Source organism: Schistocerca gregaria, chromosome 8 (assembly GCF_023897955.1).
Source record: "Schistocerca gregaria isolate iqSchGreg1 chromosome 8, iqSchGreg1.2, whole genome shotgun sequence".
Taxonomy (NCBI): domain Eukaryota; kingdom Metazoa; phylum Arthropoda; class Insecta; order Orthoptera; family Acrididae; genus Schistocerca; species Schistocerca gregaria.
Genome location: NC_064927.1, coordinates 363,631,126 through 363,647,802, shown reverse-complemented (window position 1 = coordinate 363,647,802; position 16,677 = coordinate 363,631,126). Strand labels below are relative to the sequence as shown.

The following is a 16,677-nucleotide window of genomic DNA, read 5'->3' as shown; positions in this document are numbered from 1 at the left end:
CAAAGACATGTTTGCATTGATTTACGATCGAATCTCGATGATCCTGTGCCTAGTGCAATAATAATTGACTATGCCATTTGATCAACGTGGGAATATATAGTGGCTGTCTGCTGCGGAGGTCCATATTCCACAACGTAGTCCTAAGGGGTGGTCTGAAACACATGTGCCTGTACCAACACTGTAATCTGTCATCAGATCGGTCTCAGAGAGCAGCTTATCATGCTATGCAGAGCGGGCATACTTCTGACCTCCGCATTCTATATGGGGCAGTCAAATGAAAACCGAACACTCGCCACAATGGGACCACGGAATGGACGCCACTCAATAATAATCATCACACGCGTAAGACATTTACCCCACTGGGAGACAAGACGACGAACCCTTGTTTCATAGAACGCGGTCGGCCGCTGACGGATCGACTATCGCACTGACTGTAGTAATTTCTTGACCGACTGAAACCGATTTCCACGAGCGTCTTTCTTCAGATCGCCAAAGGAGTGAAAATCACACAGAGAAGGATCCGCGCTGTAAGGAGGATGTAGCAGTGTTTCGCAACCAAAACGCCGAAGCGTAGTGTTCGTCCGATTGATTGTGTGGCGGCGCGCGTTGTCGTGCAACAGGATAATTCCGTCTGACAGCGTTCTTCGGCGTTTTGACTTTATGAGGCGTCGCAGTTTTTGCAAAGTGTCTTCGTAGTGATGCGCATTGATTGTGGATTCACGCTCGAGAAACTCGACGAGCAGAAGACCCCGTCATTCGAAGAAGTAGGTCATCATGATCTCACCGGAACTTGTATGAACAGTTTTGGATTTCTTTGAACCACATTTCTGCCATTTGACGTTAGACCCTTCTTTTATTTCGTATTACTATCATAGTTTCGCCTTATGCCATTACCAAATACAATAATGTTGCATATAATTAGACTTTGTAAAGTGAAGTCATCGTCAAGATCTATGAAAATGGATGTCTCAGTGCGTAGATGAGCACAAAATCACAAAATATATGACAGAAAGGTAGCAAACCTGTTTTCCAGCTGCAGAGCAACGGAACTACAGAATGAACATCAATGTATTATATAATAAACGAGTTCGTACAGTCAAATGATAGAAATATTATTCAAACGTTCTTACATGACTGTGGCCCAGAAACACAAGATTATCGTCTTTGGATTTCATTGACAGGGTAGATGTGGGAAGTTTCTCCTGTTGGCTTTGCTATTTGCCCTCGGCCTGTCGGAATGCTGTCGGACGGGATCGTCCTGTTACAGAATAACGCCCACCTACACAGTGACAATCGTACGAAGCCTACGCTTCAGCAACTTACTTACGAAATACTGCAGCACCTTCATACAGCGACCTGAAGAAAACATGCATGAACCTCGGTTTCAGCCAGACGAGTAAGGGCAAGAGTGAGTGTGTTTGTGGATCTGTCAGTGGCCGATGGTGTTCTACACAACAGGAACTGATCGTCTCGTCTCTCAGTGGGATACAGGTCTTTAAGTATGTCGTGATCATTATTGAATGGAACCATTCCATGGTCCCGTTTGGCGGTTGTTCGGTTCAAATGATTCTGAGCACTATGGGACTTCACATCGGAGGTCATCAGTCCCCTAGAACTTAGAACTACGTAAACCTAACGAACCTAAGGACATCACACACTGCCATGCCCGAGGCAGGATTAGAACCTGCGACCGTAGCAGTCGGGCGGTTCCGGACTGAAGGGCCTAGAACCGCGCGGCCACCGCGGCCGGCCGGTTTTCAGTTGACTGCTTCTCTTACGATGAGGGGTGGAGTCCAACACTTTGTTCCCTACCTGCGGTTTCACCGTTCCTCAACCACTTTCCATAGATGCTCACGACAGTAGCACGCGAACAATCTGCCATCTTCGTTGTGTCCGAGATGTTCATTCACAGGCGCAGGGTCATAACAATTTGGTCCTTTAGAATAAAATTTTCACTCTGCAGCGGAGTGTGTGCTGATATCAAGCTTCCTGGCAGATTAAAATTGTGTCCCGTGAATATCGTGCATATCGTGAATATGTGCTCTACCAGCTAAGTTACCCAAGATGGATTCACGACCCGTCCTCACTGCTTTGCTTTCGCAAGTATCTCATCTCCAACCCTCCAAATTTCACAGCAGTTTTCTGGCGAAACTTGCGAGACTATCAGTATTGGAAGAAAGGGTATTCTGAAGACATGGCTTAGCCACAGAGTGTGGGTTGTTATCAGAATGAAATTTTCACTCTGCAGCATAGTCTCTACATCTACGTGATTACGGTGCTATTCACAATAAAGTACCTGACAGAGGGTTCAATGAATCACCTTCAAGTTGTCTCTCTACCGTTCCACTCTCGAAGAGCACAGGGGAAAAATGAGCACTTAAATTTTTCTGTGCGAGCCCTGATTTCTCTTATTTTATCGTGATGGTCATTTCTCCCTATGTAGGTGGGTACCAACAGAATGTTTTCTCAATCGCAGGAGAAAACTCGTGATTTAAATTTCATTGGAAGATCCCATCGCAACGAAAAACGCCTTTGTTTTAATGATTGCCACTCCAATTCACGTATCATGTCTGTGGCACTATCTCCCCTACTTCGAGATAATACAAAACGAGCCTCCCTTCTTTGTACTTTTTCACTGTCATCCGTCAGTCCTATCTGATGCGGATCCCACACCGCACAGCAGTACTCCGGAATAGGGCGGACAAGGGTGGTGTAAGCAGTCTCTTCAGTAGACCTGTTGCACCTTTTAAATGTTCAGCCAATTAATCGTCTTTGGTTGTCTCTACCCACAACATTATCTATGTAACCGTTCGAATTTAGGGTATTTGTAACTGTAATCCCTAAGTATTTAGTTGAATTTACACATTTTGTGACCTATCTCGTAATCGAAGTTTAGCGGATTTCTTTTAGTACTCATGTGAGTAACTTCACACTTTTCTTTATTCAGGGTCAACTGTCACCTTACGCACCATACATATATCTTACCTAAATCATTTTGCAATTCGTTTTAGTCATCTGATGAGTAAATGACGGCGTCATAAGCAGACAATCTGAGAAGGCTACTGAAATTGTCTCCTACGTCATTAATATGGATCAGGAACAATAGAGGGTCTTTAACACTTCCTTGGGGAACGCTGGATATTATTTCTGTTTTACTCGATTAATTTCGGTCTATTACTACGAACTGTGACCTTTCTGATAGGAAATCACGAATGCAGTCGCACAACTGAGGCGATGTTCCTTAGGCACGCAGTTTGGTTGGAAGACGCTTGAGAGGAACGGTGTCTAAAGCCTTGTAGTGTGCACAAAGATCCCGACTTCGAGTTTCCCGTCCAGCACACTGTTTTAATCTGTCAGGAAGTTTCAATCTGCCCTTTGTCAAAACCACTTATCTTAGTGGATTTTCCCATCTGTGGCCTACATCATCGCTCGAATGATTCCCCATTCATTTCTGCTCCGCTTACCGCTTCACGTGACCACACCGTCATCAGAGGCTTTCAGTCTCGCGGTAAGGAGTGGTCATGATATTTCAGCTCATCAGTGTATTGTATATATCTCTTTCACATCAGGATGCCTGTCAAATGTTTTCTAGTCAGTTCTGTAGCGTATGAAGAATATATACAGCGGATGATCAGAAGCAGTCCGAAAAGCTTGTAAGAGAGTTGCAGAGTAGGTTGTGCTGAGAAATAATTGTTCAGAAAATAATTCGATGCGTTGAGCCATTTCCGAGTTCATTAGCACTGAACATAGCCAATCAGCCCATTGCGCTCGCAAATTCAAACAGCCCGCCAGATACATTTAGTGTCAGCTGTTCTCATAATGTACATTATAGCGCACGAGACTGCTCAGCTTTCGGATCGGGTTTGGTGCTTACTACCGTCTCATGTCCAATTTTAGTATCGCTCTCCGGTTCGGTTTTAGGAAACTAAACAAAGAACTCTTCTCTGGCGGGCCGCTTGAGTTTGCGCACAGAGGCCTAATTGGTTAACTTCAATGGTAATTAACTAGGAAACAGTGCATCATATCGAATTTATTCATTAACAATTATTTCTCAGCACAATCGACGCTTACAAGCTCTTCAGACTATTTCTGACCATCCTGTATAGCCTAACTACTGTGCAGTTGTGCAGTAGGAAGGGAGAATCCTCCTGTCATTATCTGAGACCTTACCTTCTACGTGTTCTCAGAGTGTATTTAACTGAATTTGGTAAAATGTAACGAAAAGACAAAGATACATGGTCTGGATAAAAAGTAATGACAACAGGTTATAATTGTATGTCTCTCAATAAAGTCTGGTAGACTTTACTTACAGACATTTAACGTATTACATCACCTCAGTGCAATCACCCCGCATCTCCATCACCCTCACCCTCGGAGACCAGATACGGAACGCGTCGTACACCGACAGCGCATTCATCTCTGTCGATGTCTCGCAAGGACCACCCTGTGACACCGATGATGTCTCCTCTTGTGTTGTGACGCCTACCAAAGGTACGCGTGACGAACAGGTCGTTATCGCACGGACCCATGTGGGTGAATACCGTGGATGTTTCAGTATCTTTTATCCCCACGTACACAGGAGCTCTGCACGGAGTTCGCCGTGTGGTATTGTACGAGGGTAATCACAAAAGTAATGTCTCCTATTTTTTATGAGTACATATAATTGTTTATTTCTGTAATGGTATGCATCAGTTTACAGCTAGAACATTTGGCTATTTTTCGACATAATCACCATTTATGTCGATGCATTTTTGTAGAATCTATGGCGGTTTTTGTATGCCCGTGTCATACCATCTCGCCGCCATGCTGTTCAGAAAGCTATGAACCTCTTCTTTCACCTCGTCGTCGGAGCTGAATCGCTTTCCAGCCAAATGTTCTTTTAACCTAGGGAACAGGTGATAGTCACTGGGTGCCAAGTCAGGACTATAGGGTGGGTGGGTGATTATGTTCCACTGAAACTGTTTGCCGAGAGATGTGTGTGCGAGCGTTGTCATGGAGAATGTGTGCGTCCTTGCTCAACATCCCTCTTCTCCGGTTCTGAATTGCCCGTTTGAGTTTTTTCAGTGTCTCACAGTATCTGTGAGCGTTAATCTCGGTCCCAGCGATTCAGCTCCGATGACGAGGTGAAAGAAGAGGTTCATAACTGTCTGAACTGCATGCCGGCGAGCTGCTCTTCTGTTGTTCTAGCTGATGTGTACATTGTTTTGTGTTCAGGTCTGCGGCTGAGATGGAGTCCATTTTGAGCGCTTCAGTACTCATGCAGTTCATGACCAGCACGCTCGTCATATGTTTCACAGCATTCACTGTTATTACGGTAGGTCGATTGTACAGTTAACATGCTGTTGTAAAAAAGACTTAGAATCACGTCATGTCTCCAGAAAGAACAAATTTCAATACTGTATTAATTTTCTGCGCGTGTTTTTCCAAATATGTCCATTGGCTTAACCTTTCAGATACGGTATGTAACTTACATTTTCCAACATTACCCTGAAACTATGTATTGTTTTTCAAAATTCAGAGAAAAATCACTAAATACGCACTAACTCAGAAAAAAGTGTAGCTTTTGACAACGAGGGATGCATTGGAAAAAAATGCAGTTAAGCATTTAGTAATGTTTTGCATTATTTTTGCCCTATTAGCCAGATTTCCAAATACTTCAGGCCAATCATTAGATGAGGTTTTTAACAGGAGCTTTAATTTGTAGACTGCTCGTAGCTATTACCTGAGAATGTAAAGACGACAACATGTCAACCAGGAGATTCTGAGAAACGTAAGGTGACACTATCCATTCCCGGCTGTGTGGAGACTCCGTTTCTAGAAACTGTCAAATTTACACAGAGTACAATCGCTGAACGGGAAACGCTATCACGGCAACAAATCATTCAAAAACATTAAAACGTGTCTGTCTGTAGTTTCTTCTTCCTTTAAACAGCTGCAATATTTAGCTTCTCGTATACGTAAGTTAAACTAACAAAAGGCTTGAAGATACTATTTTATACATTAAAAAATGGATGTTGAAGGACTGAAATACAGAAATAATGTTTCAGTTTTTCATATTCAAATATTTGCAGCTGCTAGTCGCAGCTACATTTTTTCTGCATCTAGAACTGTCGTAACGCAATCGTGTCCAGAAAACAATTCTCAGTATTGAATGATATTAATCACCATACGGATAAGTATTGATATATGCTGGAAATTCGGTAGTAATCAAGATGGTAATGTTATTCCGTGGACCTAAAAATGATTTTGAAGTGTTGACCCAAGCAATATCAGAAAATTTTCCATAACGGGCATTATCAAGGGGAATGAGGGGTGTTTCTTTATGTCCAGTCCCAGAAAAAATGAAAAAAACAAAATTCGTTAATTGTTGTTGACCTATATTAACAACATACTTTATAAAGAGATGCTGATGTGTACGTAGAGTCCTGAACGTGAAAAGAATTTTTACCACACACTTAGGAATATCAACGCACTTCAATAACGTGTTCTATAGTCGGGGGAGGAAGGGGGAGGTTATTTTACTCATAACGTATTTTTAAAGAGATATCTATGTCTAAATAAGGTAATGAACCTGAAAATATTGAATACTAAATTCAATGGAGAAAGTGACATCTAGCACTAATACTTAAATTTTTGACTTTAGTTTAACTGAAAAATTTAAAACTTTTATGAGATCTGGTAGAAGAATTCATTAATATAACAATTAATATTTTTTCAAAATTTTAAAATATTAAGTAGCAGAATAGATTACAAAATTTTCAAAAGGTATGTCTGCCTTGTGATGACTGGGTGTTGTGTGATGTTCTTAGGTTAGTTGGGTTTAAGTAGTTCTACGTTCTAGGGAACTGATGACCATAGATGTTAAGTCCCATAGTGCTCAGAACCATTTGAAGCATTTTTTTTAAAGGTATGCATAAAATACCCCCTCCCTCTTCACTTGGTTTGACAGGGTTAACGGGTGCTCACTTTACTTGAAACACTACCAGCAATTTATTAATTTTATCCTGACTCGTCTCTTGTATAGATAATCAGTTAACTTGTAAGGCGTCATTGATCAGTGTATCACATTCTCAATAAGGCATTGTTCTACTCATTCCAGTCCATTGATTTTTCATATGTTGTTGCGGGCAGTAACCGTTGATGATCTGTGTGTTTGTTGCAGTAATAGACGAAGTACACTGATCAGCTAGAACTTTATGATCACCTACCTAATAGCCGGTATGTCCACCTTTGGCACGGAGAACAGAACGACGCGTCGTGGCATGGAAGCAATGAGACTTTGGTAGGTCGCTGAAGGGAATTGGCACATCTGCACACACAAGGCACTAATTCTGGCAAATTCCGGTAAGGGGGGCGATGAACTCAGACGCCACATTCAGTCGTATTCCAGTTGTGTTCGGATAAGGTCAGATTTGGGCGGGGGGGGGGGGGGGGATCAGATGGAGCTCGCCACTAAAAAATGGAAAATGGTTCAAATGGAAATGGCTCTGAGCACTATGGGACTTCAGAGGTCATCAGTCCCCTAGAACTTAGAACTACTTAAACCTAACTAACATAAGGACAGCACACACATCCATGTCCGAGGCAGGATTCGAACCTGCGACCGTAGAGCTCGCCACTGTGTTCCTCGAACCACTCCATCACTCTCCTGGCCTTGTGGATGGCACACTATCTTGTTGAATATTGCCGCTGCCGTCGTGAAACATGATCATCATGAAGGGGTGCACGTGGTGTGCAACCACTGTACGATATCCCTTCGCCTACATGGTGCTTTGCACGAGCTCCACTGAACCCATGAATGCCCACATGAACGTTACCCAGAGCATTACGGAGCCGCAGCTACCTTGTCACCACCCTGCAGTAAGGATCTGTTACCTTGAAAGACGACGGATTCGTGTCCTCGCGTCGGCATGATGAAAAAGGGATCGGGATTCATCAGATCATGCAACGCTATGCCAGTGCGCCAGTGTCCAATGCCGATGGTCACTGCCCATTTCAGCGGTAGTTGCCGATGTGCTGGTGTCAACTTTGACACATGGACGAGTCGTCGCCTGTGGAGGGCCATCGTTTGGAGTGTTCGGTGCACTCTGTGTTGAGGTACACATGTATTCTGTCCAGTATTAAAGTCTGGTGTTAGTCCTGCCACAGATCGACGCCTGTCCTGTTTTACCAACCTGTCCAGCTCACCATATCCTGCATCTGTAATGAGATGTGGTCGCCCAATCCCACCACTTCTGGACGTTGTTTCTCCTTGCTTTCACCACATGTTTAACGCACTTACCACAGTACTCGTCGAACACTCGACAAGTCATGCAGTTTCCTAAATTCTCGAGTCTAACCTCCTGGCCATCACAATCTGCCCTCAGTCAAACTCAGATAGATCGCGCGCCTTCGCCATTCTACACACTGACTGACACTACATGCACCGTGCGTGTGTCTGACTAGCAGTCATTCCTCGCCAGGTGACGTCGCTATAGCCTGGACGGGTTTATATCGATAGTAGGTCGGTGATCATAATGTTCTGGCTGATCAGTGTATCTGAATATGTTCTATGTATAATTGTTGCAGGCGGAGAGAGCGTACCTACACACTTATATAACATACCTGGCTACAATGTTCTACCAGCTGTTCCTGTACTGCTGGTACGGTGGGGAGCTGCTCTTGGAGGTCAGTAAATATTGTCGGCTGCTCACGTATGAGCACTAATACAATAGTAATTTATCATATATTGGGTGGTAGGGTGTTGGAATATCCAAGCTTGTCCCGCTGCACCAAACTCTACAATTAACGGAGGTAGTCGGTGGATCGTAAGGTGTTCTGTATTGTAATGTAGGGGCTAGACAGCCCGAGAAACTTTGATTCAACATGGATGACTTGCACTGTTTACACTTTGTTTGGCAAACCAGTGGCTAATCTCACTGTGAATGTAAATTCTGGCGTTCAGCTGCTGTCATCTGGCTAAACCACGAAAAACCTCAATTGAAATAGACAGACTGAAATTTGAGTCGCACTCATACTGATTTCAGGTCTTTTGTTACTGCAGAAGGCGATTTGTGTTTCTCAGCTATTAAGCTGTTACATAATCAATGTTCCTTCGATACTCGCATGACTCTTAGGAGAGGGCGAATCTCTGTCAGTATTAAAGAACGAAGCTCTCTTTGAAACTGCAGTTCTACAAATACACGAAGGTAAGCTTTTATTCTATACGTTTTTATGCTTGCCCCTATATTCCTATCCGATCTCTGAGTATTTATCGTCCAGACTGGTAACACGCCTCCTACACCACCTATTTTACTAAACTTCCGTTTCACTGTCAAGAAATACAAGATTCATGAGCTCCAGCTCAACAATTTAAGCTATAGAAGAAGATGAACCACGTGCAGTTTTCGTCCAGCCATTTACAACGGTCCTATTTATCAGAACTCCGCAACACGCAAAATTGTCCAAAATCAGACTCCAAGCACTCTATTGGTTCGCTCTAATCCGGCTATTCCCCTGCCCCTATACAAACAAATTTCCTCAGCCGCATGCTTGTACACCGTCCAACACAGTCCATTTCCTCTCCCAGTGGAACAACTGACAGACAATCCTAGTCTATGAAACCATACCTAACTCGCCCATCCTCATCATTACCTTCATCAGATTCTACTGCCGCCATTCATTTCCTACTCTCTCATCGACTTGTGTGGCGCTGTGTTTATGCCACTGGACTCAAATTCGGTAGGAGTGGCGTTCAGATCACAAGACAGCCACTCTGATTTAGCTTTCCCATTGGTTCCCAAAACCACTTAAGGAAAATGTTGGGGTTTCTTTTTCTAAAGAATCAGCCGAGTGCCTTCCCTTTGCTTGGTACCAATCTGAGCTTGTGGTCCAACACTAAGGATTTTGTCCTCCATAGGATGGTGACGCCTAATCTTCTTTCTTTCCCTTTTCTTCATATCATTCCTATAATCATTGTCTGGCTTCGCTCTTTCTTGCGCAAATTTCAACTCACGTATCCTACCACAAAACCGACCCAATTACATAGTCACTTCCTTCCGTTTTAACACCATAATACCCTTGATCCTGCAATATTCAAACCATTACATAACCAGTCAACCTTCCCCTCACTAATTATCCTTTACCGCTGCAGTTTCTTCCTGTGCAAAGAAGAGCAGTACTTCTCTATAATTCGTTTCTAAAGAATGAAAAAAGGGATCATGGGTAATTTTAATAACATCAATGTAAATTAGCCTTTAGTGAAAACACTTTTAATATATTTCATTCTCTTTAAATTGAACTTTAAGAAAAAAATAAATAAAAAGTGAACAAAACGACACACCACAAATCTCAGTTATTTGGCTCGGCATTGGTAGTGTTGATACACGTCCTGAGAGATACCGTCCACATCCTGTCTAATTGGAGGGTCAGATCGTCAAAATCTCAAGCTGGTTGAAGGACCCTTAAGCATCATCAATTTGAGAGATCCAGCGAACTAAGGTAGGGTTTGGAAATCGCGAAGAAAAGCAATAGAAACTTCCACCGTGTGCGAGTGGACATAATATTACTGAAATGTAAGCCCACGATGCTCTAGGGTGACATTTCTTTTCATAGCACGACCCCTTTGTTTATCATCCGTGGCACAGCGGTATGTCGACGATACTCTGCATCCCGTTTTGTTGCCCTTCATGGCAAGCCATAAAAAAATAAAAAAAAAATGCTCTGAGCACTATGGGACTCAACGTCTGAGGTTATTAGTCCCCTAGAACTTAGAACTAGTTAAACCTAACTAACCTAGCGACTTCACACACATCCATGCCCGAGGCAGGATTCGAACCTGCGACCGTAGCGGTCTCGCGGTTCCAGACTGCAGCCCCTAGAACCGCACGGCCACTTCGGCCGGCGCAAGCCATCCTGAGCTCACATTTCAGCAAGATAACGCCCGCAAACGGCAAGAGTTTCTACTGTTTGTCTTCGTGATTGCCAAATCCTACCTATGCCAGCAAAGTCGCCGGATGTCTTCCCACTTGAGAACGTTTGGAGCATTATGGGCAGGCTCTCAGTTCGGCATTTTCACAGTCTAACGCTCTAAATGGCACGTATCTCACCTTCTCCTTCCACGCCGCCAACCCGCAACGCATCTGTTCTTAGCGGGTTATCGTCAGCTCAGCCCCTGCGCGAGGGTGGTTTCCGCGGTATCCGGCTCAGCCCCCAGAGGGCCTCCCCGTAACCAGACACAGTGCGCAGAATATAGCAAAAGGGGTTGCTCCATACACGTACCTCTTGTTGCACCTACCAGAACTTAGATAGCTAATGTGAAGAATGTAAATTGCTCCGCTCGAATATTTCTGGACCCACGCGGAGCCGGCTAGATCGATTTCCAGCAACTGTTGTACTATTACTGTGTGGACACCACCTCGGATCGGATGACACCTTGGTAATCCGAACAGCTGCGATCTGTGCTGCGAGCTTTCGTGTTCTACACGGCGGAGAAGGCATGCTGCTCGTGAGGTAGAACTTTGAATATGTACCTCGTTTTGAAGATAGACTTTTCATTTCTCAAGAGAACGTAATCTACGCTTTCAAGAATCTATTTTCTTTAGCTCGTGACGAACGTTTTCTTCACATTACTAAGAAGAGTTTCTGAAGAACGTTTTTTTTAATCTTTTGTTGACCTGCACCAGAAACAGCAAACTGTTTGTGTTCGAAGTTTACTTTTTCAGATTAGCGAAGTTTAATTACATCTATTTGAGATCTTTTGGAAATATTCCGAGAGAGGAATACTTCACTAAATGGATAGAATATGCCATGATATCACTCAGGAGGACATCCAACAACTCTTATCAATTAATGCTAAGTCGAATAACTGGTTGCATAAGGGCCAGAGGTGGACCGACGCATTATTGACTTGCTCAATTTGTGTAGCTCTTTCTCTTGAGAAAATTATGCAATTTTTCTTAAAGTGTAATCGTTGTTTCTCTGTACGCGCACGTGACATATACCGATTTACGTTCCATTTCGATAATTCCTTCGTGGTACGTCACTTTTCTTGTCATAGAAGGTAGTACATCGTCCTCTCCGTTTTAAGTTTTATTTATAGAGAGCGGAATGTTGCACTGCTGATAGCTTGAGAGGTGAAGGAGGTACACGTATACTATTAAACGGAAAAAATGTATCTAAGACGACTTTGAATAGAATCGCTGATAACTACTATAGGAAGGAGGAAAAGATCGTGTAGTCACAGATAAGAGTCGTATTGTTACATCACTAGATTCCAAGAGACGAAGGTATTCGACACTAGTGTTCTCTTCGATACTAGTAAATGTAGTGCGATTATAAAATGACGTCCATTAGCAGAATAGAAACGGCGAGTCACAGATTTATGTAGTAAATGCAGTTGAAGTTTCGCATGTTATCGTCCAAGGCTTTTGGCTCTTGTTGAGAAAACCCAATGGATGCGAAGAAAGCTAACCTGCACTTTGCCCACGTTCAACTGCAACGTGAGACAGTCGTTACATTTTGCTCACTGCAAATCAGAAGACGCGGTAGGATTCTATTCAACTTGTAAACTTAAAGAGGTCATTTCGATCAAACCAATTCGTATTCATCTTCAATATGATGCTCTTTGACGTACTTGTGCGTATTTTTATTAACACTATAGCATAGTACCTCTAGGATTCCGGGTAGAGGAGCTCGTTGGCAAGCCGACGCTGATTGGAATCAGGTTTGATTCTGAAGGTAAACTCTCGTCGACGAAAAGATCATTATAGATTCCGGATAGAGAAGAATGACGAGGAAAATCGGCCATGTTCTTTTAAGAAGAAGGAACCTTAAATTTACCACATGCGATTTAGGTGAGCAATGGACAACTTCTCTCGAATGATAGTCCGGTGTCTAACCACTTCGCCATCTCAGTCAGTGCGTTTGGTTGTCTGACGAGCCATGATTTAGAGTCCAGCCTGAAGGAGGACGCTTTTCGATACAGAGAGTGCGGAATACTACGTTCGTGAGCTGTACGTTCTAATATCGCAGTGAGGCAGAGATGTTAAGAGCACGATTCAACATTGAGCGGGGGAATGGATTCTCATGTTATCTGGAACGTAACTTGATCGTTCGACGGTACAAGGGTGACATCTTGCATATTTTTTTCTGTATAACATTTCATTTAAAGTCGCGATTGCACATTAATTATAAGATCTGTTTTGGTCTCTACGACTACTATCTTCAGATCACGTGAGTAACCGTGACGGCTAGCAGATTGTTGCTAAACAAGAAAGGTTGTTGACCACTCGGGGCAACGTATGTCCCATAATTATTTTTATTAGCTCATATGTTCTTTTGATGCAAGACGAAGTTAGTCCAATAGAGCACAATTGGCTATCGGTATTCTGCAAAGTGCAAATGTCAGTAAAATACTGTGAACAGCACATTATCCGGACACGAATCTTATTGGACCAATCCGAGATTTGATTGGAACCTATGTTACAGCTAAACTAGCTACATATACGTATCTTCCTCACTCGCTGCAGTATAGTGTGCGTCAGAGAGCGTTTTGCACCAATTTCCTGTCCTCTCCTCTTCTCTCCTACTACAGCACCTCTGATGATACACTCAGAACTGATGTTCTCTTCTTGAGTGGGGTAACAAATCCCTCATTAACTCGCCAATAACCTTATCAAACGCATGTCATATAAGGGCGAAGTATTGCTCCGCATTTACAATAACCATATTATTGGCCAGTAGTAGCTACTTTGTACTCTGATGTATTCTACTGGTTAGAAAATTTTCCTCTCACCTTGGAATTACACTAGAATTATGGAGTACATATATCGGTACTTCCCAATCTTTTTAAGGCTAGTGAACTAAGTTTTGTGCAGACGTGCAATTACTACAGTATGGTGTCTTCAGCGCAATTCCGAAGAGTGTGTAATTCCTTAAAAGGCAGGGCAAAGGTATGTATTGCCGTGTATGGATATAACGCTGAGCACCTCCTACGAACAAGTACTCAGATCTCAGAAAGTATGCTTTTCTGGACTCATGTTTATCGTAATAATTTTATTGTGTCGTTACCTTCCTCCATAGCCGAGGTCGCTATTACACGCCTGTGCAGTGGCGCCCGACTAAGAGGCGATCGGCTCGAATGCTGGTGGTGGATCAAGTGTTCACTATCAGTATACCGCATGCAAGGGGAGAAAAGGTGGTGCATCACCAATCTCTGCGTCAATGTGATGGATTAAATTTAGAACCACTCTGCAGTGTCTAATGAAGTGAAGGCAACTGATACTGTTGATGGTCATTGGCTGGTGAGAGTGATGGAATGAGGCGGACAGTATGTGTACAGGGTGCGGTAATTAGGACAGTACGAGTGCACACAGGGCGATTTTACTAAATGTGGACAAACTGCAGGACAAGGTCCCTGAGAGAAAAAGAAGTAAAAGAGGTCGTATGGACATAGGGCCGGACATGTGTACCAAGGGAGATATACCCCCTTGAATGTGGAGATAAAAGATTTGTGGCAGTGTAGCTTGTAATGATTGAAATCATATGCGAGAACACACCAGGCAAGTGGGAGTGTTCTTCCTCTACTCGTATTTTACCTCGACACTCAAGAGGGCGGTGAGCTGGAGCACTGTCATGCAGTAGCCACATTACGTTTCATCTTCCAACAGGAGAGGCGACTCATAGGCAGAGGGTGAAGATACGCCTCGCCTATGAGGCACACTGGAAGGATGACTGGTCCTACATGTTCGTCGCCTGTAATCCCTATCCAAACACTGAACCAGTGTTGATGGTTCGCTGCCACCACACCACATCAGGGGAATTTCTGTAGCCCACAGGGGTGTGTTGTGAATGTTAACGATACCGCTTCTTGTAAAGGTAGCCCCATCTGTGAATAGTTAGTATAACAGAAATCCCAGCAACGTGGCGGCATTTGCGATGAAACACCGGGAGGTAAATCCATAGGTAAAAATGCCAGCTGTGGTGGAGAATGTTCCACATGGTCTTCTGGCTTACTCCAAGCTGGCGAAGCCACATGTCTGGTGCTCATACTGGAGTCATTATCAAAGATCTTTTTTCCTCAAACTCCCACTGGGAACTCATTTCTAGCCATATGTCCACATGACCTTTTGTGTTCTTCATCCTCTCAGGGATCGCTTCCTGTAGTTTGTCCCGTTTAGAAATATCACGTTATACTTACTCGTTCTGCCTTAACTCTTTGATCCTGTATACATATCGTCCGTCTCATCCCATCACTGTTGACCAGTAACGAAAGTGCTCACTTGTTGCATAAGGCGCACTGGCAGGTGGCCACGAAGCGGTCAGTGTAGCGCTGTTAAACGGAGTCACGGCTGTTACAGAGCGAGAAGCTGCAGTTGTCGGCGTACAGCTGTGCCTGGCCGGATGCTGACCCCAGTCTGAAGCGCTCCTTGCGCATCATGATGGCTCGCCTGCAAATCCCCGTCAAGCTCACTGCCTGCAAGCTCTATGGACTCACCCGCGAGACATTCCTGCTGGTGTGTACTGTTCATTTTATCTACACCAATGGCCATTAAAATTATAACATTAGGTAATAAAACCAGTAACGAAATTTTCTTATAGTGTATATACAGTACAATAGGAAGATTGCATGTCTAATTTGTGAGTGATTTTGGGACGTACTGGGTACGAAATTTAGCGCACAGTGCTTGCACCGCTGCTGCTGGACGTCAGATCCGACTTAGCTTGGGTTATACCCTATTCAGTACTGCTTCAGCTCCAAATCAGAATGCATCAATCATAGCGGTTGGCGAATGGTTGTGTGCCAGTCTCTTCGAGAACCAATCACCAGCTCGAACAGTCCACGGGTGTAATGCCAGTGCCGGCCCGTGTGGCCGAGCGGTTCTAGGCGCTTCAGTCTCGAACGGCGTGACCGCTACGGTCGCTGGTTCCAATGCTGCCTCGGGCATGGATGTGTGTGATGTCCTTAGGTTAGTTAGGTTTAAGTAGTTCCAAGTTCTAGGGGACCACAGATGTTAAGTCCCATAGTACTCAGAGCCATTTGAACCATTTTTTTGTAATGCCGGTCCATAGTGTCCAACGAACACAATATTTCGGCGATCAGACATGTCGCCATCATCAGCACACCTGACGATGGCGACATGTCTGATCGCCGAAATATTGTGCCCTATGGACACTATGGACCGGCAGTACACCCGTGGACTGTTCGAGCAAGAAATACGCCAGGAGAAACTGAAGAACCAATCACCAGCTGTTGTCCTCCCGATAGCCAATGTCGCAAACGGACTCCCATGTGGTAGTGCTCGACATGCTGGTAAGCTGGTGCTGGATGAAATTGTAACTGCTAGTAGTTTGGCGGCATGAGGAGCAAAGATGGTAGCATAAAAATTCTGATCATCAGTCTTTGTACCAATGTCCTGGATTAAATTACAAACCCCTCCACAGCGTGTCATGAAGTGAGGACTTATAACACTGTTGATGCTGATCTGTCCATCAGGTGGGGATATTAAGCTTGGTGCCTGCTTGGTGCTATCTGAGAGAAGTAGGCTGTGTGCTGGCACCTAGTTCCACCCCCTCCCTTCTATCACTATCATCATACGACACAAACATTAGGCTATGCTACAAACGCATCCATTACGCTCACTTGCACTCAACAAATCCTCATACGTCACAACTCTTACATATCCGTAAAGAAAGGGG

The 16,677-nt window shown here is 43.9% G+C and overlaps 1 protein-coding gene across 1 annotated transcript in view; it reads left to right on the top strand.

Moving 5' to 3' along the window:
- LOC126285191 (odorant receptor 67c-like) overlaps nucleotides 1-16,677 on the top strand; it is a 140,634-nt gene that overhangs the window by 104,616 nt on the left and 19,341 nt on the right. The window contains exons 6-8 of the mRNA XM_049984498.1: nucleotides 5,215-5,314; nucleotides 8,569-8,667; nucleotides 15,339-15,494. Coding sequence (XP_049840455.1) covers nucleotides 5,215-5,314; nucleotides 8,569-8,667; nucleotides 15,339-15,494 — 355 coding nt within the window. The remainder of the gene's footprint in view (nucleotides 1-5,214; nucleotides 5,315-8,568; nucleotides 8,668-15,338; nucleotides 15,495-16,677) is intronic.